This window comes from Schistocerca serialis, chromosome 4, assembly GCF_023864345.2.
Source record: "Schistocerca serialis cubense isolate TAMUIC-IGC-003099 chromosome 4, iqSchSeri2.2, whole genome shotgun sequence".
NCBI classification, from domain to species: domain Eukaryota; kingdom Metazoa; phylum Arthropoda; class Insecta; order Orthoptera; family Acrididae; genus Schistocerca; species Schistocerca serialis.
In genome coordinates, this window is record NC_064641.1 from 584200330 (window position 1) to 584227605 (window position 27276).

General features: G+C 39.0%; 1 protein-coding gene across 1 annotated transcript in view; it reads left to right on the plus strand.

Moving 5' to 3' along the window:
* The window catches only part of LOC126474621 (transmembrane protein 117-like), a 321902-nt gene extending 294881 nt beyond the window's left edge, over nt 1-27021 (plus strand). Inside the window, exons 14-15 of the mRNA XM_050102099.1 lie at nt 26297-26371; nt 26677-27021. Of these exons, the coding sequence (XP_049958056.1) occupies nt 26297-26371; nt 26677-26730 (129 nt within the window). The 3' untranslated portion in view covers nt 26731-27021. The remainder of the gene's footprint in view (nt 1-26296; nt 26372-26676) is intronic.
* Nucleotides 27022-27276: the final 255 nt, after the last annotated feature.

Genomic DNA, 27276 nt, shown 5'->3' on the forward strand with positions numbered 1-27276 from the left:
TAAGATACTTATTACTTTCTTGTGAGTGGAATCATCATTGTACATAAATTGTGTAAATGATTTATGTTATGCAATAGAAAATTTGAAATATATAAGGTAACAAGTGAATAAAAATATTACATAGGCAGTGGAAGACAAATAAACATTAACAAAAGGCTGAGTGTGTTACAGCTGTTTACATAACTTTTTTATGGCCAAAAATTATTTCAACAGAGTTAATGTAGAGTTACTTTTTCTCATATTTATAGCTGTTACCATGAAACTTAAGCAAAGTTGTTGTAACATATTTTACCAGAGGGTAAATGAACTGTAAGTTGTTATTAGTATGGTAGTTCTGTTTCAAATAATATTCCATAGAAAAGAAAAATATGAAGTAATGAAAGAAAACAAACCACATCTACACAAATGGATCTTACCATGCACAAATGGATCTTACCGTGACAAATGATTAATTTATTTGGTACATGGATAGGGAGAAACCACTTGGCAGGCAATATTGCTGCCATGCTTGTAACTACCAGCATAGATTGTCATATTATTGTGAGGCTCATTATAAAATCTAATCTGGAGCTCAGTATCTCTTGAAGAAATAGCTATGGGTTTCTGGAGTTGCCATGTTCTTTGCTAGCAGCTGTTTGCTAAGCCCTCTGAGGATGGCATATTGTTTGGAGGCATGATTTCTTGACACTTATAAAGGCACATTTACTTATTTATTTCATGTTCCATGTATCCAGGTAGTAAATGAATCGCGAGGATATGGAATTTATTTATTTCTTACTCCATCAATCCAACTGTGATAAACTCACAAGGATATAAAGTATCTTAGAAAACAATCTATACATAGGTAGTATTAAACCATTCAATCACACAAAAGTAATACTCCATATTTGATTTATGCATATGTGGTAAGAAAGACACATTACGGCAAACATTAGACACAGAAAGTGAAAAACAAATACAAAACCAGTGAAAATAACTACGAATATTACGTCAGCATGGTACCTACATCATTATTCAAACTTACACTATGGTACATCACACTCAAAATTTCTGGTCAACAGATCTATTAGGTTTTTCTAATGTGGCTAAAAAGCTCTTCTGAACAGTAAAATTATCTTTCAAATAGAAATTGCGTCATTTTTTCCTAAAAGAGGACTGATTGTCAAATTAGCTTTTAACATCTGGAAGAAGAGGATTTAAAACTTTTGCACCAGAGAACTGCATACCCTTTTGTAACATAGTCAGATTTTTACAGCTGTTGTGAAAATTGTCCTTTCTCCTGGTATCATATCCATAGTATTCACTATTTCTGTTATAAAACTCAGTATTTTTGCTGAAGAAACACGTATGAGACAGTATGTACCAGGAAGTAATAGCAAGAATTTTTTATTTTTGGAAAAGGTTTCTAAAACTACATCTGGAGACTATGCCAATCATTATTCTTACAACACATTTTTGGGCCAAGAGTATTTGCTTTCCTATTGTTTTATTTCCCCAAAATATAACACCATATGTTATAATGCCATATGCTATAAGCCCCCCTGTGAACTATGGACCTTGCCATTGGTGGGGAGGCTTGTGTGCCTCAGTGAAACAGATCGCCATACCGTAGGTGCAACGACAACAGAGAGGTATCTGTTGAGTGGCCAGACAAACGTGTGGTTCCTGAAGAGAGACAGCAGCCTTTTCAGTAGTTGCAGGGGCAACGATCTGGATGATAGACTGATCTGGCCTTGTAACATCAACCACAACGGCCTTGCTGTGCTGGTACTGCAAATGGCTGAAAGCAAGGGGAAACTACAACAGTATTTTTTCCTGAGGACATGCACCTTTAGTGTATCGTTAAATGAAGATCGCTTCTGCTTGGGTGAAATATTCCGGAGGTAAAATAGTCCCCCATTCGGATCTCTGGGTGGGGACTACTCAGGAGGACATTGTCATCAGGAGAAACAAAACTGGCATTCTGTGGATCAGAACACGGACTGTCAGATCCCTTAATTGAACATATAGGTTAGAAAATTTAAAAACGGAAATGGATAGGCTAAAGTTAGATAAAGTAGAAATTGGTGCAGTTTGGTGACAGGGGGAACAAGACCTCTGGTCAGGTGAATACAGGATTATAAATACAAAATCAAATAATGGTAATGCAGCAATGGGTTTCATAATGAATAAAAAAATATGAACATGAGTAAGCTACTACAAACAGCATAGCGAATGCATTATTGTAGCCAAGACAGACCTGAAGCCCATGCCTACCACAGTAGTACAAGTTTATGGTGCCAACTAGCTCCATAGATGATGAAGAAATTGAAGAAATGTAGATGGGATAAAAGAAATTATTCAGATAGTGAAGGGAGATGAAAATTTAGCAGTCATGGAGGACTGGAATGTGATTGTAAGAAAAGGAATAGAATGAAAAGTAGTAGATGAATATGGACTGGGGGTAAGAAATGAAAGGAGAAGCCGCATGGTAGTTTTGCACAGAGCACAACTTAATCATAGCTAACACTTGGTTTAAGAATCACGTAAAAAGGAAGAGGCCTGGAGACCCTGGAAGGTTTCAGACAGATTATATAATGGTAAGACGGATATTTAGGAACCAGATCTTAAATTGTAAGACATTTCCAGGGGCAGATGTGGACTCTGACCACAATCTATTGGTTATGAACTGTAGAGTAAAATTGGTTATGAACTGTAGAGTAAAAGTGGAGAAACTGCAAAGAGGTGAGAATTTAAGAAGATGGGACCTGGACAAACTGAAAGAACCAAAGGTTATCGAGAGTTTCAGAGAGAGCATTATGGAACAATTGACAAGAACAGGGGAAAGAAATACAGTTGAAGAAGCATGGGTAGCTTTGAGAGATGAAATAGAGAAGGCACCAGAGGATCGAGTAGGTAAAAAGAAGAGGGCATGTAGAAATCCTTGGGTAACAGAAGGGATATTGAATTTCAAACAATGGAAAATCGAAGATGGACTGTAACAATATTAGGGAAGGAAAGTTGCTACTCACCATATAGCGGAGATGCTGAGTCATGATAGGCACAACAAAAAGATTCACACAATTATAGATTTCGGCCATTAAGGCCTTTGTCAGCAATACACACACACACACACACACACACACACACACACACACACACACACACACACACACACACGCAAACACAACTTGCACACATGTCTGCTGTCTCAGAGAACTGAAACCACACCACAGTTGTCTAAGACAGCAGATGTGTGTGCATGTTGTGTTTGCATGTGTGTGTGTGTGTGTGTGTGTGTGTGTGTGTGTGTGTGTGTGTGTGTGTGTATGTGAGTCTATTGCTGACAAAGGCCTTAATGGCCAAAAGCTATAATTGTGTGAATCTTTTTGTTGTTCCTATCGCGACTCAGCATCTCTGTTATATGGTGAGTAGCAATTTTCCTTCCATAAAGAGATATTGAATTTAATTGATGAAAGGAGAAAATATAAAAATGCAATAAATGAAGCAGGAGGAAAGCAATACAAATGTCTCAAAAATGAGATCGATAGGAAGTGCAAAATGGCTAAGCAAGAATGGCTGCAGGACAAATGTAAGGATGTAGAAGCATGTATCATTAGGAGTAAGATAGATATTGCCTACAGGAAAATTAAAGAGACCCTTGGAGAAAAAAGAACCACCTGTATGAATGTCAAGAGCTCAGCTGGAAAACCCGTCCTAAGCAAAGAAGAGAAAGCAGAAACATGGAAGGAGTATATAGAGGGTCTACACAAGGACGATGCATCTGACGGCAACATTATGGAAATGGAAGAGGACATAGATGAAGATGAAATGGGAGATACAATACTGCATGAAGAATTTGACAGAGCACTGAAAGACCTAAGTTGAAACAAGGCTACAGGAGTAGACAAAATTCCATTAGAACTACTGATAGCCTTTGGAGAGCCAGTCATGACAAAACTCTACCATCTGGTGAGCAAGATGTATGAGATAGGTGAAATACCCTCAGACTTCAAGAAGAATACAGTAATTCCAATTCCAAAGAAAGGAGGGGTTGACAAGTATTAAAATTGCCGAACTCTCAGTTTAATAAATCAGGGTTGCAAAATAATAACATGAATTCTTTACAGGTGAATGGAAAAATTAGTAGAATCCAACCTCGGGGGAAGATCAGTTTGGATTCCGTATAAATATTGGAACATGTGAGGCAATACTGACCCTCTGACTTATCTTAGAAAACATATTAAGGAAAGGCAAACCTATGTTTCTAGCTTTTGGCAATGTTGAGTGGAATACGCTCTCTCTCAGATTCTGAAGGTGGCAGGGGTAAAATACAGGGAGTGAAAGGCTATTTACAATATGTACAGAAACCAGATGGCAGTCATAAGAGTCGAGGGGCATGAAAGGGAAGCATAGGTTGAGAAGGGACTGAGACAGGGTCGTAGCCTATTCCCTTTATTCAATCTGTGTATTGAGCAAGCAGTAAAGGAAACAAAAGAAAAATTTGGAGTAGGAATTAAAGTCCATAGAGGAGAAATAAAAACTTAGAGGGCCTGGAAGAGCAGCTGAATGGAATGAACAGTGTCTTGAAAGGAGGATATAAGATGAACATCAACAAAAGCAAAATGAAGATAATGGAATGTAGTCGAATTAAATCAGCTGATTCTGAGGGAATTAGATTAGGAAATAAGACACTTGAAGCAGTCAATGAATTTTGCTATTTGGGAGGCAAAATAACTGATGGTGCTTGAAGTAGATAGGATATAAAATGTACACTGGTTATGGCAAGGAAAGCCTTTTTGAAGAAGAGAAGTTTGATAACATTGAGTATAGATTTAAGTGTAAGGAAGTCCTTTCTGAAAGTATTTGTATAGAAAGTAGCTATGCATGGAGGCTAAACAAGATTGATAAATTGTTTAGACAAGAAGAGAACAGAAGCTTGTGAAATGTGGTGCTCCAGAAGAAATCTTGTACATGGGTAGATTGTGTAACTAATGAGGTGGTACTGAATAGAATTGGGAAGAAAAGGAATTTGTGACACAACTTGACAAAAAGAAGGGATCAGTTGGTAGGACACATTCTAAGGCATCAACGGATCACCAATTTAGTACTGGAGGGAAGCGTGGAGGGTAAAAATCGTAGAGGGTGACCAAGAGATGAATACACTAAGCAGATTCAGAAGGATGTAAGTTGCAACAGTTATTGGGAATGAAGAGTCTTGTACAGGATAGAGTAGCACGGAGAGCTGCATCAAACCAGTCTCTGGACTGAAGACCATAACAGCAACATGTTATAAGAGAATGGTAATATCCATAGTATGATACTTTCATTGTGTCTACATTTCCGCTCTTGGAGAGAATGTGTAGGAAACAAATTGATGAGCTGACAAGAGAATGGTCCAATAAGACATGTCGAAACCTACCCTGAAATTTTTTACACGGGAAGAAGACAATGAAAGAAATGCACTGCCAAAATTTCAGATGCTAAGATGCACTGCAAGTATTTTGTAAAATATGTTAAAGTTACACATTTTTGCCATGCGAAGAACACCTTATAACAGTGGTTGTATGGCCCTGCCCACCTAGCCCACAACTTGGCGAACCACTCATGCAGCACCTTGTAGTGGAATTAGCTAGAGTTCACAGACACCAATTTTAAGCACCTGAAGCCTGGATTACAACAGAGTGAATGGAAGTGAATATGTGCAAATGAGCATTTGCAGAAAATTCGCTACCATTGGCTTGTATATGAGTAGAATTATTTATACTAGAGGGAATGGAAGAGAACATGAGGTAGCAAACATTGCCTATGAACACAGTGTTATTAGTTTTTAGTTCTTCTGTGTACAGGATACAACTCTATCCTGTTAGAGCCACAGTGCGAAACTTTGCTATTCTTAGAGGATTATTTTGCATGGTGATCACACTGTTCTTGATGGAGTATGCAAAATGGCACAGGGAAGGAAGAATTTAAGTGTCTCAATTTGCAAGGAAGCGTGACATGTGTGGAGACTGTGCACTTTACATGGAATAGCGTCTCCATCTCTCTTTAGCACTGGTGATGTAACAGGATTGCATCTTGCAAACTTTTTTGGAAATACCTCTTCAAAGAAGGCTGAGAACTCATTTAGGAACATATTAAATTTAGCATTAACCTCATCCACCCTGTATACCAGGCTCCAGTCCATCTGTTGGAATTTTTTTAAAGACTTCCAGTGCGTCACTAGTCACTGGTCTAATAGATTTCCAGGTGGGGCACTGGTATCGATGAGTGAGAACCCTCATTGGGAGGAGATGGGCTGGACAGTGTATGAACATCGCAGGAAAAGGTCTAGAAGTAGGTGTCAGTCAACATAGGGGCTGTCGTTGTGCACTGTCATTCAATGGGAGCAGCTATCTGGTTCAGTTAGTTCAATTGGACCCTGTTTGGTTTGGCATTAAATAAGAGACTAATTGTGTAAGTGTCTCTTTCTATGAGTGGAAAGGGGCCAGTGTAAGGTGACTGCAAGGGTGCTCTAACAACATCTGTGTGGAACGACAATGAACGAAGTCTTTGTGGATGAAAATGGTTGGTTCGCATGGTGAGATGCCACTGAAGGTCAGAAATTTGAAACACAGTTCCTCATTTGTAGCACCAGTGAGCAAGATCTACAGGGTGGCCTTTTATTTACATGTAGAAAAAATCTGATGGTAAGTCTCAGGGTTTCACTGTATACCATTTCTGCTTGCTGCTGAAACATCCAGAATGGTTCTGAATACAGTTCACAGCCCAAGTAACATCAGTGACAATGCGGTCAACCAAGAAGACTTGTGACTCTTTAACATGGACTTGAGCATCCTGTACCAGCATTCACCATGCCATTGTTTGCTGGATGGTAGATGGTGCAATCATGATGACTGAACCCACATGAAGTAACTAGTTTGTTGAACAAAAATGACTCAATTTGTTGACCGTGATCTATTATCACAGCTGCTGGGCACTCAGAACTTGACATTCATGTAATCAAAAAGACTTGTGCAATTGTTTCTGCAAAAATGTCCATAATAGGTATGGCTTCAACCCAGCGGGGAGATGTCTCAATAGCAATGAGAATATATTTTAATCCTTGCACCAGGAGTAGTGACCCTACAATGTCTATTTGGACATGAGAAAAACAGCACATTGCTTCTTGAAAGGAATCAACAGGCTCTGACCGACTAACAACAATCACATAGTACTCTTGGCCAAAAATGCCTGCCTGTTACTTTACGAATAGACATGTTGGCTCCAAATGTGGAATGCTGTGAATTGTGTCAAAAACCTGTTAAGGCAATCCATTGGTAATTGTTTCAGTTGTGCTTCCATCATATGTTTTGTAAGGAACTCGTGTACCTCCTCATCTGTTTCCTATGTCATAGGTGGCTGAGATAGATCCAAATTTATAAAGAGTGCATTGATTCTTGAGAAATAGTCAGCAACCACAATGTCAGCTTTTCACACGACAGAAATTGGTAGTGGGTTGCGCAACAAATTCCAGATGGTCACTGCCAAGGAGAGAAGGAATTGTGAGGATTGTTAAATCCCAAGGACACTGGTTTACAGTTTGTAAAGAGAAACGGAGTGGCACTCCTCAGCCTGTGGTCAGAAATGTCTCATTGTTTTGAAGGCTGCTAGTAGTTAGTGGTCATAGACACTCCATTTAAGCTGTGCAACAGACAACTTAATGGAAAAAAATTGAGGGGCTGCCATGATCCTTTCACCTTACTAGCAGTCTGGTTAGCATCAACCACCGCAGCCACTGGTGCTGAAGGCAGAGTGTGACCAAGAAGCATTGCCTCTTGTGAGGAACATTTGACATTGTGAAAAGCAGATAACATTTCAGGTGTCCAGAAGGCAGAGTGCTGTCCTGAAGTGATGCCAGAAAGCACTGCTGTAAGCAATGCCTACACCGCCGCTGTGCATGGCAGCTGCAGAAATTACCCATGCCTTAGAAATGGCACAACTGCTGATATTTTTCTAGAAGGGGAACTGATTGTAGTCAGTCCACTTTAAATTGTAAGGGCTTAATACCTTCAGGAGTCACCTGAAGTCCCAAAAAGTCCACTTTCTGTTTGCTAAGCACACCCTTGGCACTGTTTATCTTCAATCCACAATTGGAAAGTCTTTCACAAATAGTCTGTAGGTAAATTTTGTTCTCAGTAGCAGATGCAGAAAAAAATCAACATGTTGTACACAATGAAGAAATTCATGCTACAGAGGACCTCATCAACAAAATCTTGTCATATTTGTGCAGCATTCTTAAGGCCAAAAGCCATCTGTACAATATTCAAAGAAGCCAATAGATGTGATTACTGCTGTCTTTTGTACATCCTCTGGTGTTACTGGAATTTGATGATAGGCCTTTTGGAAGTCAGTAACATTAAATACACGGCCAAAATTATAATAAATAAATAATAGTACACCTAGAAAGATTTCATCGATTTTGATCCGATAATGGTATATGGGGAATAGTATATGTACTGATACTGGTTTCAATGTCACAGTATAGTGGCAGAGTACTATCTGTGCCTGTTGTTGAATAGGGAATGCTCACAGCCAGAGGGCTCCGTCTGGTACAAACGTGTGAAACAAGCAGGCAGCCATGCCATGGAGATGCATTCATGCTTCCCACAGCCATTGAGCAAGTTTGAAAGAGGTCAGATTGTTGGCTTTTGAGTGGTTGGATGGTCCTTTCAGAGAATTACCATACAAGCTGGACATACTGCATCAGTTGTGCAGTGATGTGGGTAGCAGTGGTAACATGAACATTTTCAAGCTCATAGAAAAAGTTCTGGACGTCCACAATTCACAGGTGCCCACCAGGATCATACAGATATCACAGCACAGATAAGAGGGCTTGTGAGCCCAGATGTATCAACATGAACTTTTGCGATCCAGCTATTAACAGTGGGACTATGGGCATGCACACCTCTAGCACATCTCAACTGGTGCTGCCAGAGGATCACTTGGAAGATGTAATGGCATGTCATGGTCATCAGCAATGAAAGCAGATTTTGCCTCAATGGAAGTGATGGTCATTTGCAGTTATGGCGTAGACTTGGTGAGCTGTGTCTCACAGAGTGCATTCATTCAAGACACACTAGCACCACCCAGTCCTTATTGTCTGGGACATGATAAAACATAGGTCTCGTTCATGTTTGGTATGTCTGGAGTAAATGCTAACCTGTGTCCAGTATGTGGAGAACACTTTTAGACCCATTTCTTTGCTGTTCTTGCAGCAGGAATGTGATGTGTTGTTCCAACAGGATAATCCTCACCCACACACTGCCCGTGAAGCTCAACATGCTCTGTAAGATATGCAGCAACTTCCCTGGCCAGCATGATCTCCAGACTTGTCTCCAATTGAGCATGTGTGGGACATGATGGTATGAGAAGTGACTCAACAGCCAACCACTCGTACAAAGCTACATGAACAGGTTGAGCAGGCATGGCATAACGTATCCCAGGACAGTATTTGCCATCTGTATGATTGACCAGATGCCAGAATCAGCACCTGCATTGCTGCCCATGGACGTTACATCACATACTAATATGGGTGTTCCAGCATGGGTTGATACCTGGTACCTCAGAACCACTTGTGCTATTGATCTGTATTACATTTCCTGTACTCCATATGCTCTCTAAAAACAATAAAACTTAAGTGAATTGGAAACCTGTGAAAGAGAGTACTGATCTTTTTCCAGTAGTGTATTTGGGGGGCCTGAATGGCCGTAAAATCAAGTAAGTGGAGGACTGGATAGCAATCCTGTGTGGTGCATGTATTTAGTGCATAGTCTCCACATGGATGCCTTTAGCCATCTTTCTTTTAAACAAGATGTAGGACAGATGCCTGAGGGCTGTCAGAATATCTGATAACCCTCATTGTCAGCAATTCTCCAAACTTTTCCTTTGCAGCAGCATACTTATCAGGAGCCAATCAACAGGCCTTTTATTCAATTGGCACCCCTGGCGTAGTGGAAATATGGTGTGTAGTGTTATGTCATGCTTGAAACAGTGGTTGGGGCTGGCTTTCTGCTGTGTCCATGGTTGTATCCGGAGTGACATCATCCCTGAGTTGATGTAGGTCCTCTTGAGCTGTAGCAAGTGCTGTGGCACTGCCTGAAGTGTGGGTGTGTAGAGCCTCGTTATCTTCAAGTAAATGCATCTTCTGTTCTTCCACCATTGTAACTTTTGAAATTTAATCACTAATGCTGGACAACAGGGTAAGGAGTTCCTTTGACAATGGTATTTTTGGGCCTACTGCTCAACATGCTGAAGGCCACTGGAGGTGTGATTGCTGCTGATAAAAAAGCATCTTGTACAGTTATCACAAGACCACGTACAGTGCCAGTGTTTCTGTGGAGTGTAGCATTCTGTATGGACACAGTTAAGTTGTAACAATGGAGAAAATCCAAAATAAGTATGGGCTTTGCAACATCAGAGATTAGGAAAGTCTATTGAAAACCCTAAATTCACAACTGCACCAAATTTAATTAGTTAGTTGTGCCATAGATTATCTGAACAATTCTTTTATCAAAAAGAGTCAGTTTACAGGCTTTATATACATGATTAGTGTTAACATTATCCGCCCCCGGTAGCTGAGTGGTCAGTGCGACAGAATGTCAATCCAAAGGGCCCAGGTTCGACTCCCGGCTGGGTCTGAGGTTTTCTCCGCTCAGGGACTGGGTGTTGTGTTGTCCTAATCATCATCATTTCATCCCCATCGAGGCGCAAGTCGCCTAAGTGGCATCAAATCGAATTCTTGCACCAGGCGAACGGTCTACCCGATGGGAGGCCCTCGTCACACGAAATTCGTTCAGTGTTAACATTAACGAATACATTATCATTTTATTCCTACTCATGTAACTGCACTTAAAACAAATGTTCTTTTTTTCTTTCTTTTTTTTTTAACTGGCTACCAGTTTTTAAATACAAATTTGTCAGTGATAGAAGGAGTTGTCCAGGAGAAATCGTTTTACATTAGATTTAAAACTTGCTTCGGTACCTGTCAGACATTTCATGTTATTGAGCAAATGATCAAAAATTTTTATTGCTGCATTCTGAACTCTCCTCTACGGCTCTCACAGTTTTAACAACGGGTAATAAAGGTCATTTTTCCCTCTGGTTTTGTAGGTATGTGCACCACTGTTCCTCTCAAATTGTGATGGATTATTTATGATGAATTTCATTAACAAAAATATGTATTGAGACAGTGGAGTTGAAATACCTTGCTCCTTGGAGAGGTACCTCACATGACATCTGTGGGTGAACATCACATATTAATCTTACTGCTCAGTTTTGTGCAGTCAGTCTTCCTTTTTAAGTGATACATTACCCCAGAAAATTATTCCATACAACATTATCAAGGAGGATGAATGTTTATTTCCAAGATTAGCAATTATATGAAGAATAAAAAGAGCTGAAGTTAACTGTTTGAGTAGCTTCATAATATGCTTCTTCCAGTCCACATTTACATCAATATGTACACCCAAAAATTTGGAGCATTCTATCCTACTTACTGACACCTGCTCATGTGTTATATCAATCATTGGTATGACTATTTGTTGCACAGAACTGAATGTAGTGTTCTTTTTTTTTCCAGCGACAGCCACCTTCAAGAGAAGCTCTTAATAATTCTTTGGAAAATATCATTTAGTAACTCTTCTGTTGCTTTCTCTCTATCAGATTACAACGACACTAGTATGGTTTGCAAAAATTACCAATTTTACCTGTTGAATGTTAAGTGGGAGGTCATTCACATATATACGGAATAAAAGTAGACCCAAAATTGAACCCTGTGGTACTCCCTTTGTGATTAATTACAATTGAAAGCCTTGGAGAGATCACAGAAAATACAAACTGGCAGATACATTACTATTTAAGGCTTGTACTATTCACTGAGTGAATGTATAAATAACATTCTCAGTTGAGCAACCTTTCTGGAATCCAAACTGTGATACACTAAGAAAATTGTGCGATTTCTCTTAAGTCCATTACTTTTTCGAATAATGTGGAACAATTTGTCAGTAAGGAAACTGGACACAATTGTTTGAGTCTGTCTTTCTTATGGAGTGGTTTAGTAATAGCATATTTTAACCTAAGTGGAAAAATCCCCTGTGCCAGAGATGCATTGCATATACCACTAGGGACATTACTTATTAAGCTATACGAACTTTTCAGAACCCTGTTTGAAATTCCATGATGTTGAAGCTACTTCTAGTTGCTTAAAGTTTAGTGGAATGACATTTTTAATATATTCTCTTGCTTCTTGATGTGCACCATTTAATAATGTTTTTGCTGCTATGTATAGAAACTGACTGTTAAAATCAATTGCAACTTGTGAATTATCAGGCACACCATTGTCATTTGGTTTAATTATTATGGAATCTTGTACACTGAGTGACTGTTGTCTCTTGTTTGATAATTTTCCATATAGTTTTAATCTTGCTATCTGTATTTATTTCTGTCGGGACATGCATATTTCTGGATATTTTAATGACTTTCCTTAAAATCCTATAGCATTTTTTGAAGTATGCAAGTAATGTCGGATCTTGAGTTACTTGGCCTTTACATAAATTTCCCTCTTTCTCTTAGATGAGATTTTAGTTCCCTTAGTAATCCACCACTTACTTTTTTTCTTTTTTTAAATAGATCTTCAGGATAATTTTTTTGCAAAGCAACTTTCAAATATTGATACAAGTTTACTATTGAAAAATTGAATTTCATATTAGCATCCCTTTATACATATACCTCATCCCATACTGTCCATTTTAGCTTACTCTTAAAACATTGAATTTTGTTCTCATTAATAAACCTCACTGCTTTGTATGAACCTGTCTCCATGTTGTAAAAAACCATAATATTTAATTGTGCATCCTGATCGCATAGTCCATTAGCAATTGGGTAGACATTAATTGTTTCAGCCTGAGCAATGTCTATAAAAATTTTATCAGTTAGTGTCTACTATTTCACGGCACATGAGTTGGAAAACTGACTACTTGAAATAATATTGAAACACCCAAATAATAATTCTAGTTCATATTTCCTGTCTGTACATTTTAAGAAATCTAAATTGAAATTTCCACAAACTACTAACTGCTCCTTCCTGTCTGACAAGTAGCTCAATAATGCTTCTAGATTTCTCATAGATACCTGGAAGTTTCCTAGAGGGGATCTGTAACCCATTACAACTGTCAGAGAAGTATTCTACAATAACAACACACAAGCACTTGTTTCTATGTTCTAATCAACACAAAAACTATTTGTTTCAATATTTTGGACTTTGTGTCCAACTTCTACAAATGTTGCAGCTCCCCCTTTTTCCATGCTAGGTCCACACAAGTCTATAATCCCTCGTATTTAACTTCTCCATCTTCTAGGCATACAATAAGCTCATCTGTAACAGTATTAAACCTTTTAATGTTATGATGAAACAAATTAATTTCATTTTACATGTATTATGACCTGCTCTAATTTCTTTCGATACTCTCTGCCTGTAACCTGACTCCAGCCTGAGAAATGTGCCCCTTTGTTTCCAATAATCACAGGTATTTTGACTTGTGTGCTTGTGGCCTTCCTTACACTTTCTGCCAGGCGCTCAGCCAGTCTTTCCTTCCCCCTTCTATTCAGGTGCAGGCCATGATAAGTGTATCGCCATCTCCTAATCACAGGAACAGGCACAGCACAGATATTAAGACTTTGTTTCAGTCAAAGGCAACTCACTCAGCTCTTTGTTCACATAGCTAATAGTCGTGTTAACCCAAGGTTGGTCATGTCACTGCAGAACTTCAACTAACCCAGTCCAAGTGTGTGCTGTTGCTGCTCTTATTTTCTCCTGATCATCTTTAGAGCTATATTCTAAGTTGTTAGTCATGCTGTTTCTTGCTCCTCCTACAATAAGTACCTTATCCTCGCCATCAAAATCTCCACACAAGGTCCCTATCTTTTCTGTAAGATTGGTGCTAGGTTTCATGATGCTTGTGACCTGGTGTTTGACACTTAACTTTTTCTGTAGTAACTGGCATACACCTCTCCCGTGACCATTCCCTTGTAGCAAGATTCTTTTCTTTCTACTTGACTTTCCCACCAACCTAGCCCTAAAGTCGTTACTAAAAGTTTGCTGCGCCCTATTAAACTCAAACACTGGAGAGGTCAAACTTAGTGACCCTCTAATTATTCACTGCTGTGAGCCATGGTTTTACAGATGAATCGTTTTTTGATGTTTCTGGGAGGAAACTGACATCTGAGCCTGTATCAATTAAATAAACCACCTCGTTGCACATGTCTGTGACACACAACCGATATGACATAGGAACACTGTGAAGAATAGTGCTCTTCATAAGTGTTTGAGAAAAAGATTGCCACTATGAGGAAGTATGTTACAATAATGTAGTGGAGATAGACTGCATTTGCATGCCAGTTGTCTGGACCATGAAGGATACCAACACAGTTTTGTATGATGGCTGATTTTACCTTATGCACTGAGTCATCTGGCTGGTTCATTGCTGGTGGGAGTTGTAGAAGCTCTTCAAAGTTTCCATTGGAAAATGTCAAAGCTGCATCATACATTACGTTGACATGGCGTAAAGCCACAATTTCACTTGATGATGGCCTAAGGCTGAAATTGCAGTAGTGTAATAAAAACTTATAACAGTCACTGGCATAAAGATGATGTCCTTCAACAAAAATTTTATGACTGTGAATCCCAGCTACAAGTGTATATAGTGCACTCACCTGGTCTGCAAGTGGAAGCTGCTGCTTCCTTGTGGCAGTGTTCATGATCATACCCATAATGCTGAGTTGTCCAGTTTGTGGGGCCCCACTTATGTCATTGTGTGACAGAATATGTAAAGTTGATCTGTGATCAGTAATTGCAAGTCAAAGGTGAGGCATTACTGGAAATCACTGTGCTTTTCACTGTGAAAGGTAACTGGCCCATTCAAATCGGTATGTGCGTGGCATGAGAAACCTTGGTCAGGCAACCAGTGATCGCAGGTGATGCCAAAAAATGAAACGGGCCTATCATCAATAGTTCCACCTTGCAGCACTTGTTGAATGTGGATGTCTATAGGTTTGCACACTCGTTGGAGCACACTGCTCTTGATGTGTGTATATTTGTTGTGCACAACATCCACAGGCTTCAAAGGAAAATTCAAGGAGCCAGAACCAAAGATCAGGCTGTTGTGGTGCAACAAATTTACTATGCAGTGACAGAGGCATGATGCAGTTTGGTGGCGAAATATTCACAAGCTGCACAACATGTGAACTGCCCGGTACTTTGCCAAAAGTTAACACTGGTTCTAGAATAGTCTGAAGGTCTTCTGAAACAGTTGATAAGGTTTTTGGAGGTGTGGTGTCCAAGTTAGTACATGAAGTGATCACACTCTTGATTTGCTTACTGGCTGCCATGTTCGGGGTCACCACTTGTAGGTACTAAGATCCACAATTTAATAAATGCGGTATATGTATTATACGCTTTTTTAATATAACTAACACAAAAACAAAGAACAAAACACTCAGAAAAAAACCTTCAAATATGTTAAACAAAGTCATTAAACATAACTGAAGACACTGCTAGATCATCAATCACATAAGCAAAAAGATAGCCCCCACTTTCGATTACATCTTTATCTATGTTAGTGCTCAAAATAAAATTAATTAAAATTTTTTCTAAAACAACTGTAACTTCAGGAGTGATATTCATTTTCTTTCACAAATTCATAGGTCATATAAAAAGATTTCTCTACTAGGTACTCTTTGAGAATTCTAGAAGCTGTTTATGAAGACATTTGATATGTGATAGGAGTGCATTAAACGGCTTAATGCTGGTGTAATAAACTCATTTTTCACCCAGATCAAGATTTTTACCGTTTTTGGTTCTTGTGTTGTAGTCATGATGTTTGCTACTGTCTTTGTAAATAGAAAAGTTATCACAGACAAAGATCAACAAGGAAAAAATATACTGTGAGGACGTGGTAAGGATCCCCATCTATCGAAACACTGCCTATGATGGACATCACTCACTCATTATTCTGATTGCTTTCTGAAATTTATGAATGAAACTTGACAAAATAGGAAGTATCTACTTCAGCCACTGAAGAAATAACCCATAGCACAAATATGACCAAGTTGCATATTTTAAAAAGATGAAGGATGTGAGTTGGCCAATTACATTTGCTGTCTACTTAAGCACTTAGGAATTTTATATCCTCAACTTTTTGTACTGTTTGATTTCTACACTTTATGTTAATTTCTTCAAGATTTCTTTGTGGTGTATGGAACCTCATGTAATAGGTTTTATCAACATTGGTTAAGGGACCATTTGAAGAGAACAATTTTAAGATTTCAGTTAAAACTTTGTTCTAGGTTTTTATGACAAAAAGCGTAAATTTACTTTTTGAATCAGAACAAAAAAAGGAGTTAGTTCATGAAAATAAGAAATAGCAGTATACCTAAAACAAGCCAGTTTGCACACCATAACTTAAGGCGGCCCACTCAGATGACATGAGTTCTCAAGATGAGCCATTCAGTACTACAGTCTGCTCTTGTTCCTTTGGGCAGGACTGAAGCCGCAAACAAACTTACCACCTAAAACATAATACTAGTCTTTTTCAAAAGGATTTGGTAGTTTACACAACCAGAAGTTTTTGAGAAATCACAAAAAATACCTATTGGAAACATTTCTTTTAATGGCCTTCAAAACTTGACTGTGAAAAGAGAATATTGCTTGGTCAGTACAAAGACCAGCATAAAACCCAAAATGGCTTTACTTCAAAATATATTTGCTGACTGCAAATTCCTCAACATCAGCTGTTTTATGTATATATACACTCTGTTGTCAGGTAACTTTCCACAATGAACACCTGCTGCTCCACTGTGAGTACCATCGTCCCCTTTGCGCTGCCCCACTCCCACTGACACAGCCTGCACTACGCTCTGAACTGGTTTGGATCACGTGGTGTGCATGTCATGTGATGTGGTTATAAGCATACATTCCCATCCAATCGTATCTGCTCATCCAGGCCAATTTTATTTGCCCCTCCCTGTACTACCTGTTATAGTGCATTTAAAATTAGTTGCAACTTTTGACATTTCTCTCACCGTAGAGGATATGATGCCATTGACGAGGTAACACCAACGACAAGCCGGCTTTCCCTGCCATACCGCCAGCAGTTCGATTCATTAGGCGGCCCTGTTGCCACACTGTGGATAAATAGTAACACGTGGTGTCACGCATTAGAGGCACCTATGTTCATCAGCTCTCTCTGTAAAGTGATGTTTTCTGGTGCTGAATTGTTCTACAGTCATCAGGGTATTGCGAATGAGTATTTCGATGTTGGAGTTGCATTAATAACAACAGTGCAGCACACATGAACACGATATTCGCAGTTAAAGGGGTTCTCCAAGGACATGTTCACCAGCTGTAAATATAATATTCTGTTGCAAAATATTCCTCTCAATTCGACAATTGATGGTTGTAATGGATAAAGCTTTAACGATGCAGTGGAGGAATATGGCTATTTTTCTCTGGGTACAAAGAAATGTTCAACTGGATAAAATTGAACCTAGCTTGTGTAAGGTGAAGTTAATGGAACTTGTAGTACTGTACAAGCTAAAAACTCCACGTTACCAGGTCATCGAAGTGGCTAACGCTAAAGAGTAGAGTTTAATCAGGCTTCCTCCGTATCATGCTCTTTTAAATCCAACTGAGAATATATGGGCCTAGGCGAAAATTAATGTGGCAAAAAACAACAAGAAATTTAAACTCAGTGAGGTCGAAATGCTGACAAAAGAAGTCATTGCAAATGTTATATCACAGGACTGGTTTCAAGTTGTCAGCCATACCAAGAATGTAGTTAAGGAGACATGGGTTCATAAAAGGACTGTGTCACATTTTAAGTGACACACTATATCTCTTGTTGCTGTGTTAACATCGCTTCTTTTGCCTAAATACAGCAGAGTTTACAGGTATATTTCTCACTAACATTCTAATGCAGTTGAAATTGTGGCAGAATCCTAAAACAGCATATTTCTAAACTAGCAACTGAGAGCAGGACATATCAATAGTTGTGAGGAAATCCTTTTTAGTATAAACATGCAGCTTCTTCACTTACATTTTTGCAAAACCCACAGCAATTGTCTTTTCACAGGCTATTGTTGCTCCTTCAAAATTACATTACTTCATTAAACAAAAATCTGCTGTTGCTTGAATATTGCGGCAGATATGGAAGTTTCACATACAGATCATATGGCAAAATACTCTTCTCTTTGCGTACTGTCATTTGCCAAAATCTTGTTTCAATATCTCAGACCGTTTGTGAGATACGAGGAACTTATGAATGTCTCATTTTGGCTCTTTTGCTGGCAAGTGCTTTCATGATGGAGCCCTTTACATACATTCCATTTTCTCAACACTGGAGGCAGATAGTGATATCCTTCGAGTTTTAAACACCAATTTAATTTGTTACCTAAATTTCGTATGCCGCAACATACAACTTAACATGCATCAAACGCAAATTCATAGCAACCCTATTTTACATTGAAAGTTTTAAGAATTTTTTGCAGTAATTTAGCTAATACCAATATATTACAAAAAAATGACCATTAACGAAATAACAGGTAATTCATCATGAAACTGGCGAATGAAGCTATAAGATGCGTGAGACTCAGAGTTTATTACCGTATAGTTTCTTTAAAATTGATTGAAAAAGACTGCAGATTGGCCAGCTTGCACAGCTGACAGGTTACGTGCTGAGCAGGCCTGGCATTATAGTCAAATGCTGACGCGTTCAGCACACACTGGCAACTATGCTTTCTTCGACTAGCTCTGCACTGAACTGTCAAAAGTCACAACTAATTTTAAACACACTATAGTGCCATAAGAAAATTTGTGCCAGACCAGGACACCAACTTAAATTTCCCACTTATCATGAGTGGTCACCATGACCACTTCGGCTATCTATGCACTCTCCCCTGACCAACCCAAACTTCCAGATGTGATACTGTTTGAAATGGATTTCAGGAGAGGGTGGAGACAGAATAACAGTAATGCTGCAGGAACCACAGGTATTTCTGAGACCACATAGAAAAACAAGAACCCCAATGAACATATTTGTTGCATGAAGCAATAAGGGTTTACACAAAAATCTCTGATCCTTGCATGTAATTAAAGGTTTGCTCTTAGATGGTTCACTTGAACAGAAATAGATACATGACAAGTAGGGATCATACATGAAGACATCCAGACCATAATTTTTCTCAGATGAATGGTATTACACTTGAAGGGCTTGCAAGATCAAGGGAGAGAAATCATAGGTAGTTTTTCGATAAAATACTGATATTTACTTTTTATGTAAGTCCAGATCTAAACATGGTAAAAGCTATTTTATTATGACACAAACAGAGTACTATATACTTGGTTCTAAAGGAAAATTGTGTTCTGCAAAACACTGATTCACATTATACAGAGGATGTTTCAGGACAAATAGTAAATATTTTAGTAGGCAGTAGTATAGACTAATTCATATTAAACATTCCTTATAACATTATATGAATTTTTGTCAGTGCTTCACAGAGTATGATAACAACATTAAACAGGAAACAATTTCCTAATTTTCAACACAGTTATATTTATTTGGTTGTGAAGCGGCTTTTGGATTTTTAGGCTATCATCAGGTGACAAGTGAACGTCACAATTTAAGCAGATATTACTTCTACAGAAGATAAAAACAAACAAAAATGATGACATATAGAATGTTTGCAACTGGAAGTATTACATTTTTATGTCACAGTGAAATAGTTACATTTAACAACAAGTTAAAAATATAGTGGAATTTACAATTTGTTGTCTGCTAATTGCATGTTGATGAATTATCCCATTAATACTGTTTACTGAATAAGCTATTTTCACTCATGATGGTACCAGTAAAACACATCACTTGTCTGATTACAATGCACAGGCCTCTATGGAGGAACATTTTCAATAGTGCTTCTCTGTAAATGTATGGTGTGGTATGGTAGACAATCAGTTGATCGGACCAGCTGTGTAACTGCATTGTCTTCCAGGGCCCCATAATCTACACTTTCCTAAAACCACCATCATGATCCAGCACTGCTGGAATAGTTTCACTGGAAAAAACGAAGGGTATGTTCTTCCATGCTGACAGGGCTCCTACATATTCTTGTCGTCAGGTGACATCTTATCTAAACCTAGAATTTCCCAGAAGATGGGCTGGCAGATATGGTCATGGTTCATGGCCACCAAGACCTCGCATCTTATCCCTCTGCATTTTTGTCTGTGAGGTTGGCCTAAAGGCAAAGTCTACAAAGAAAAAATAAACATCAGAGACAATTTTACTGTTGTGATTATGAGTAGTGCTGCCCTCGTAAGAAAATGCCAATGTGTCCTCAGATGAGCTACTCATGGTGTTGTCAAGCAAACTCAAAAGTGCACTGAAGCCAAATGTAAAATTTATGAAAGTCAACTTTGAACTCAATAATTTGTTTTTGCTAAATACCTTCTGTGAGAAACTGTTTAGGTTACATTCTAACAGCTGTATCTCTGTCGCCAATAAAAATTGGACACCTGTTATAGTATGTTTTAATTAAATTACTCTGAACTACCACCTCTCGAAATATTTACTGTTCCTCCTGAAACGCCTTCTGTATTTTTATGCATATAAAGCAAAAGTAACATTAAACTATATTTCAAACTCATAAGTTTTCTAAGAATCAATTGTCTTTTATCTGTTATATGACATAGAATTGCCAGTGACATATTATTCCTCATTACTACTTCTGTCATCTTACTGCCCATCTTTCTTCCTATTCAAGATTAATTCAGGTAACGAAATCTACTGTCAGAAAACAAAATCAACTGCTGTTCCTCCTTACAGCTGCTTAGAGTTAACTAATTTGGTCTGTGGTTGTTTCCTCCATTTTCATTTAGAAAACTAATTCCCCAAATGAGGGCGCCATGAGAATTGTTACGTTTACTATTCTGTACGTTTCTGTATCGTCATAAACTCAAAGAATGAGAAGAACTGAATTTCAGCATTCCTTTACATTATTGCGTATTTTTTCTTGATTTTTCACTTGTGTATATTTTGTTCTAAATTCATGTAATTAAGACAGTAATTATATACACCATACGAATAAAGAAGACCACTCACTAAAAAGCAGAAGCATTGCCTTGTTGTTAAGCACATACATAAAAAACTAGCTTTCAGAGCAATCCTTTCTTGAGCTACAAACACACACACACATATACACATACACACACACGTCTAAGCCCTCTACATGGTATCTGTTGGATGTACAACGCCAGTGTTGCACTTTGGCACGAACACTGGGTTATGGTGGAGAGGGTAGCGGGACAGAGGGGCAGGAGCCAGGGAGTAGAGTTTACCACCTAGGAATGTGGGAGGGAGAGGTGGCAGGTCAAGATACTAGGCATCTAACACACTGTTGTCTGAATCGGTAGCGAGCAGAACATGTTGAGGGTGACATGAGGATGTGAATTGGCAGGGGGTAAGAAAATACAGGAATTGGAAACTGTTGGGTGGAGAGTGTGGGGACAGTAGGTTACTGGAAATTGAGGCCAGGACTACTACAGGAGAGAAGTATGTCATTGAAATTGAGCATGTAATGCCCAGCTGCATGTTGTGCCACTGGGACAACAGTTTGATGGTCACCATTCATCCTGGTGGACAGCAGGTTGGTGGTCATACTGACATACAAAGCTGTGCAACATTTGCAGCAGAGTTAGTATATGACATGGCCATTTTCATAGGTAGCCAGCCTCTGAAGGGGGAGGGTAAGTCTGTGATTGAAATAGAGTAGGTAGTGCTGTGTGGGTTGATTGTGCAGGTCTTGCAGCTTGTTCTTCCACAGAGATATGATCCCTGTGGCAGGAGTTTGGGAGTGGAAATGGTGTAAAGACAGACTAGGATGTTGTGTAAGTTGGGTGAATGGCAGTACACCACTTTACGGTGAGTGGAAAGGATGTCACATAGGATGTCCCTCATTTTCAGGCATGATGATAAATAATAAAAGCCATGATGAAGGTCATGGTTTAGTTGTTCCAGTCCAGGGTGATACTGGATGACGTAGCTGATTCTTAGGGGTGGTGAGAGGACTGCAGGTGTGTGAGGATATGGCATGGGAAATTGTATGTGGACTAGATTAGGGGGTAGTGTCTGTCTGTGATGACCTTCATGGGACATCCAGCATACTTGGCAATGGAATTCTCGTCACTGCAAATATGTTATCCTTGGATGGCCAGGCCTTACAGGAGGGATGGCAACTGTTGAAATGCAGGTACTGTCTGGGATTAGTGGATTTAATGTGGACAGAGGTGAGCATTAAGCTATCAGACAGGTGGAGGTCATGTCCAGGAAGTTGGTACATTAGGTTGAGGAGGACAAGGTGAAGCGGATGGGAAAGATGCTGAAGTTATGAAGCAATGGGTATAGGGTGTCTTGGCTCTGAATCTAGATCATGAAGATATTATCAATAAAACTGAAACAGGCTGGGGGTGGGAGATTTGGGAGGCTATGAAGGTTTCCCTTACATGGCCTATAAACAGACTGGCACAGGAGAGTGCCTTGTGGGAGCCCACGACTGCTGCAGGTTTGTTTGTGTAGATTCCCTTCAAAGGAAAACCAGTACATCAGGATCTAGTTGGTAAGTTGTATAAGGAATGGTTTAGGGATTTGGAGTCTGAAGGACATTGGTCAGGTAGTGTATGATAGCAGCAAGGCCACGGAGTATGTTGGTGTACAGGGAGGTGGCATCAACAGCGATGACTGGGGACCCAGGGCGTAAAGGGATGGGGATGTTGGAGAGTCAGTGAGGAAGTGGTCAGTATCTTTGATGTGGGTGACAAGGTTTCAGGCAACTGGTTGGAGCACAGCCACGAGCACCCACATGGCAACCTCCAGTGCAGATTCACTGATGATATCTTTAAGATCTGGACTCAGGGCCAAGACACCCTATTCTCATTCCTTCACAACCTCAACACCATCTCTCCCATCTGCTTCACCTTATCCTCCTAAACTCAAAGTGTCACCTTCCTGAACATTTCTCTACCCCTCTGATGGTTCCATCCACACCTCTGTCCACATTAAAACCACCATCAATAGCACCTTCATTCCGAAAGCTGACATCCCTTCCACACCAAAAAATCCTTCCCATACAGCCTGGCCATATATGGACAATTTACCTGTAGTGAGGAGAACTCCCTTGCCAAGTATGCTGGAGGTCTCATGAAGGCCTTCATTGACAGAACTACAGAGCTTGTCTGCAAACAAATTTCCCGTGCCATATTCTCCCTCCACCACCCCCAAGAATCAGCTACAAAGATCACCCTTCTTGTCATCCAATATGGACTGGAACAGGTGAACCATATCCTTCATCAAGGCTTTGATTATCTATCATCATGTCCTGAAATGAGGACATCCTATCTAAGATCCTTCCCACTCGTAAAGTGATGTTTGTCACCAACCCAATCTATGCAACATCCTAATCCATCCTTATGCCACTCCCATTACCAACCCCTTGCCACAGGGATCATATCCCTGTGGAAGAGCAAGTTCCAAAACCTGCCCAATCAACCCACACAGCATTTCCTACTCCAGTTCTATCACAGGCTTAGCCTACCCTGTCAGGCTGGGTCACCTGTGAAAATGGCCATGTCATATACAAATTCTGCTGCAAACACTGCACAGCTTTATATGTCAGTACGACTACAAACCAGCTGTCCACCAGGAGAAATGACCATTACCAAACTGTTGCCAAGAACAAAGTTGCACAACATGCAACTCAGCACAACATGCTCAATTTCAATGGCTGCCTCACAAACTAGGCCATCTGGATCCTTGCTTTCACCACCAGCTTCATTGGACTGCACAGATGGTAGTTATCTTCACAACACATGCTTTGCTCCTGTACTCATCCTGGTCTCAATCTCCAATAACCCAATGTCCCACACTCTCCACCCAACAGTTTCCCCTTCCTCTATCCTGTTACCCCCGCCAATTCACATCCCCATGTCACACTCAACATGTGTCGTTCCACACAGACTCTGGTAACAGAGCATTACATGCTTAGCCCATGCACCTGCCAACCCACATTCCTACCTGGTAAACTGGCTGCCTCCATTTGAGTCACTAGCTACTCATCCCCCCAACTTCTCTCCCTGCCTCATACCTCTCCCCACCTCTACCCACTCCTACTGACACAACTCCCACCCCAAACTAGTCCACCTGCCGAAATCCAGCACTGGTATTGTACATCCAACTGTCATTATGTATGGGCACAGGTGTGTGTGGGTGTGTGTTTGTGTCTGTCTATTTGTACTGTAACTAAAGAAACAATTACTGTGAAATCTGTTGTTCACTCAATGCCTCTGCTTTTTGGATAGTGGTGGCCTTGACTCCTAAACTTTTTACATTCTACCAGAATTTTCCTACATATAAACAAAGAATTAATTATAAATATTCATGACTTTGGAGCAATATTACTAGTTACAAGACTGATAATAAATTGTTGACGTATGTTTGGAATGTTGTGGGTCATCTCTGATACAGTAGTTATAGTTTTGACCCATTCGCCTACAACTTTTTGAAATAAAATTTGCCTTATGATTATGATAATTTTCACTACATACTTTGTTTTTCACGTACACACAACTATTTACAGAATATTGTTAAGGATTTACAATATAACAAACATTCACACACAGTAATTTAATATATGGTACACAAAGAAGTATTTGTCCACATGAAGTATTTGTCCCCAATCACTGCCTGAGACCTTAGTGGGTTTCCTGTTTTTCTTGGTTGTTGCTTACAGATGTAGTAAGAGATGATGACATCCTTCAAGGATTGTTCTGGCACATTATACCAGAACTTAGTGGACTTCGTGCTCTTAGGTGCTGGATTCAAACAAAGTTTGCATTCAGTTTTGTTATGTAAAGAAGGTGTAAATATAGCACATTATACCCCTTGACAAATCTTCTCATTAGAGGATGAGATGATAGATGCTGATCATATATTAGGCCCCATCCATTACTTGGTTGTAATCAATAAAACAACTGTGTCCAATCTTTGTACTTTCAGTTTTAAGCAGCTCAGCATACAATGGTCTATTAAGAAGAACTGATAACAGAAGAACATCTCCCCTCCCTCCTCCAATCCCACTGCACAACTTTTTCAATGACTGGAAATCTGACAGCCAAATCACTACTTTCTCCTTTTTCTTTCCAGTATATATCTTGAGATTAAGACTGCATCCATTTCCTGGAGAATATACTTTATACACCTTTACAACAAATCTAGCTCTCTTTGGAAGACTAACAAAATTCTGACCATAAATTTCATCGATGTTGACATTTCTTCCTGGAACATACGACTTTGAAATCTACCAAGCAACTGTGAAAGACTGGCTTTACTTCCTAAGTTTTCATTGTCTGTGACATAAGGATGCAAAGTGGAAAGTGTGCCTTCAGTTCATCCACTGTTACAGGAAACTAGCTTGTGTTGTCACTAGAATCAGAAAGCAATATTTTGGATGCATAAAAGGTTGTTTCTCATGGAATTGGCTCAAAAAATGGTGTTGTCAGAAATTTATTTGATTTAAATTCTGAAGTATTTTACCCCAGACTTCAGAGAACTGTAGTTCCTATTTCAGACATCAAAGAGCAGGTATCAATTTTAGGAAAATTCACTACACTGTTCCAAATCCAATCATTTGCCTTTTAACAGTCTGCAACACATTTTATAGGCACATCAGCACACATTTCTTTTATGAGCACTCTTTGTTGCATACTTTATTTCCCCATTGTCAAGGATGATACTATTTGTCATTTTTCATCGTATCATTTACAGTCATCATTGCTTGAATCCCTAAAAAATCAGTTTCTTTCAAAAATCGGCAAATTGTCACAGCTTCTCTTTCGTATGGGCCAGAAAAGAGCTATCACTCACTAAACTCCCAAAACAATTAAACACTTCTAAGCTTTGATTGTGGGCTTAGTTTTACAAATATGCCTCCTACTGGTATGTCCACAAAACTATAACAAAAAGCAGTGAACTACAGATGAAATTCATTATGTGCCCATAGCACTTGATGGCTGCACCCATCAGTGTAGTGCAATAAATAAAACTACCATGACAACTGTGGCTTTCATTGTAGGCGAATGGGTATATGCTGTTTTAAGTTATTGTTTCAGTTATGCATAAACAATCCAAGATTCCTAACATCTAATCATTTTGTGAAATCTGTATTTGTTTTCCAAAAGGATCCTGTTGGGGCCATGTTTCGAAGTCTAACCACGCTTCGGCAAGGATTTACCCTTCAGGGCATTGGGGTTCATGTAAGCAGAATTACTACACATTTTTCTGCTAATTTGCTAAGGATTACTTGTTTCTTTGCTTTCTTTAATTTGTTATAACTCGTTATGGGCTTACATATCTCCTTCTGTTGTATTTATTGCTTCTGCTTTTGGGTTTATCTTCAGTTTATCTTTATTATTATTTGGTTTTTCTGCTTTTAGGAACTGCTGTCACTGAAAGGTGCATCACCATATGTACACTGAGGCACAGCTTTTTCAATGTCTCAAACATAATCGTCTGTTTCTTTGTAAGAGTACTACTTTTTTCTACACTGGTGCTGTTGCAGACATTGTTGGAGCGTTCACGGGTGGAGCAGCACAAGGATCCTGGCTTCCGGTAACCTCTGCTCTGTTGGTTGTGGAACAGTAAACATTGCAACACTAGATGAATCTCTTTTTGTATATAAATGTGTTGCAAACTCTTTAATTTCTTTGTGTAGAAGCTTGTTTTTAAAAATAGTTTGATTGTTATATTTTTATACATGGATTGTATATCAATATAAATGGAAATATTGATGATGCTCCTCTAATTTGTAAAGAATTGATGTACTGTCACTCTGTATCGTACCTCTTCTTCTCTGGTGTAAAACATGAACATTAAATTGCATCCTCTACATTAAAGCAAATGGATTTAAATGTTGGCATTTGTTTACAGGATATTCATTTTGATGCATTCTGAAGTAGTTATAATAAAGTAGACCAAACATTTTATGTATTTTTAATGAAAGTGGTTATTGCAATTTTACTTAAAAATGGTGCTAGCTAAAGGAAGTGATTAAAGTATATTTAATATGACATAGTTTAAAAAATCTTAAGGAATTAATTTGTTTATTGATGTGATGTATAATAATTATTTTAAAATGAAAGCCAGAATTTAATGTAAACAA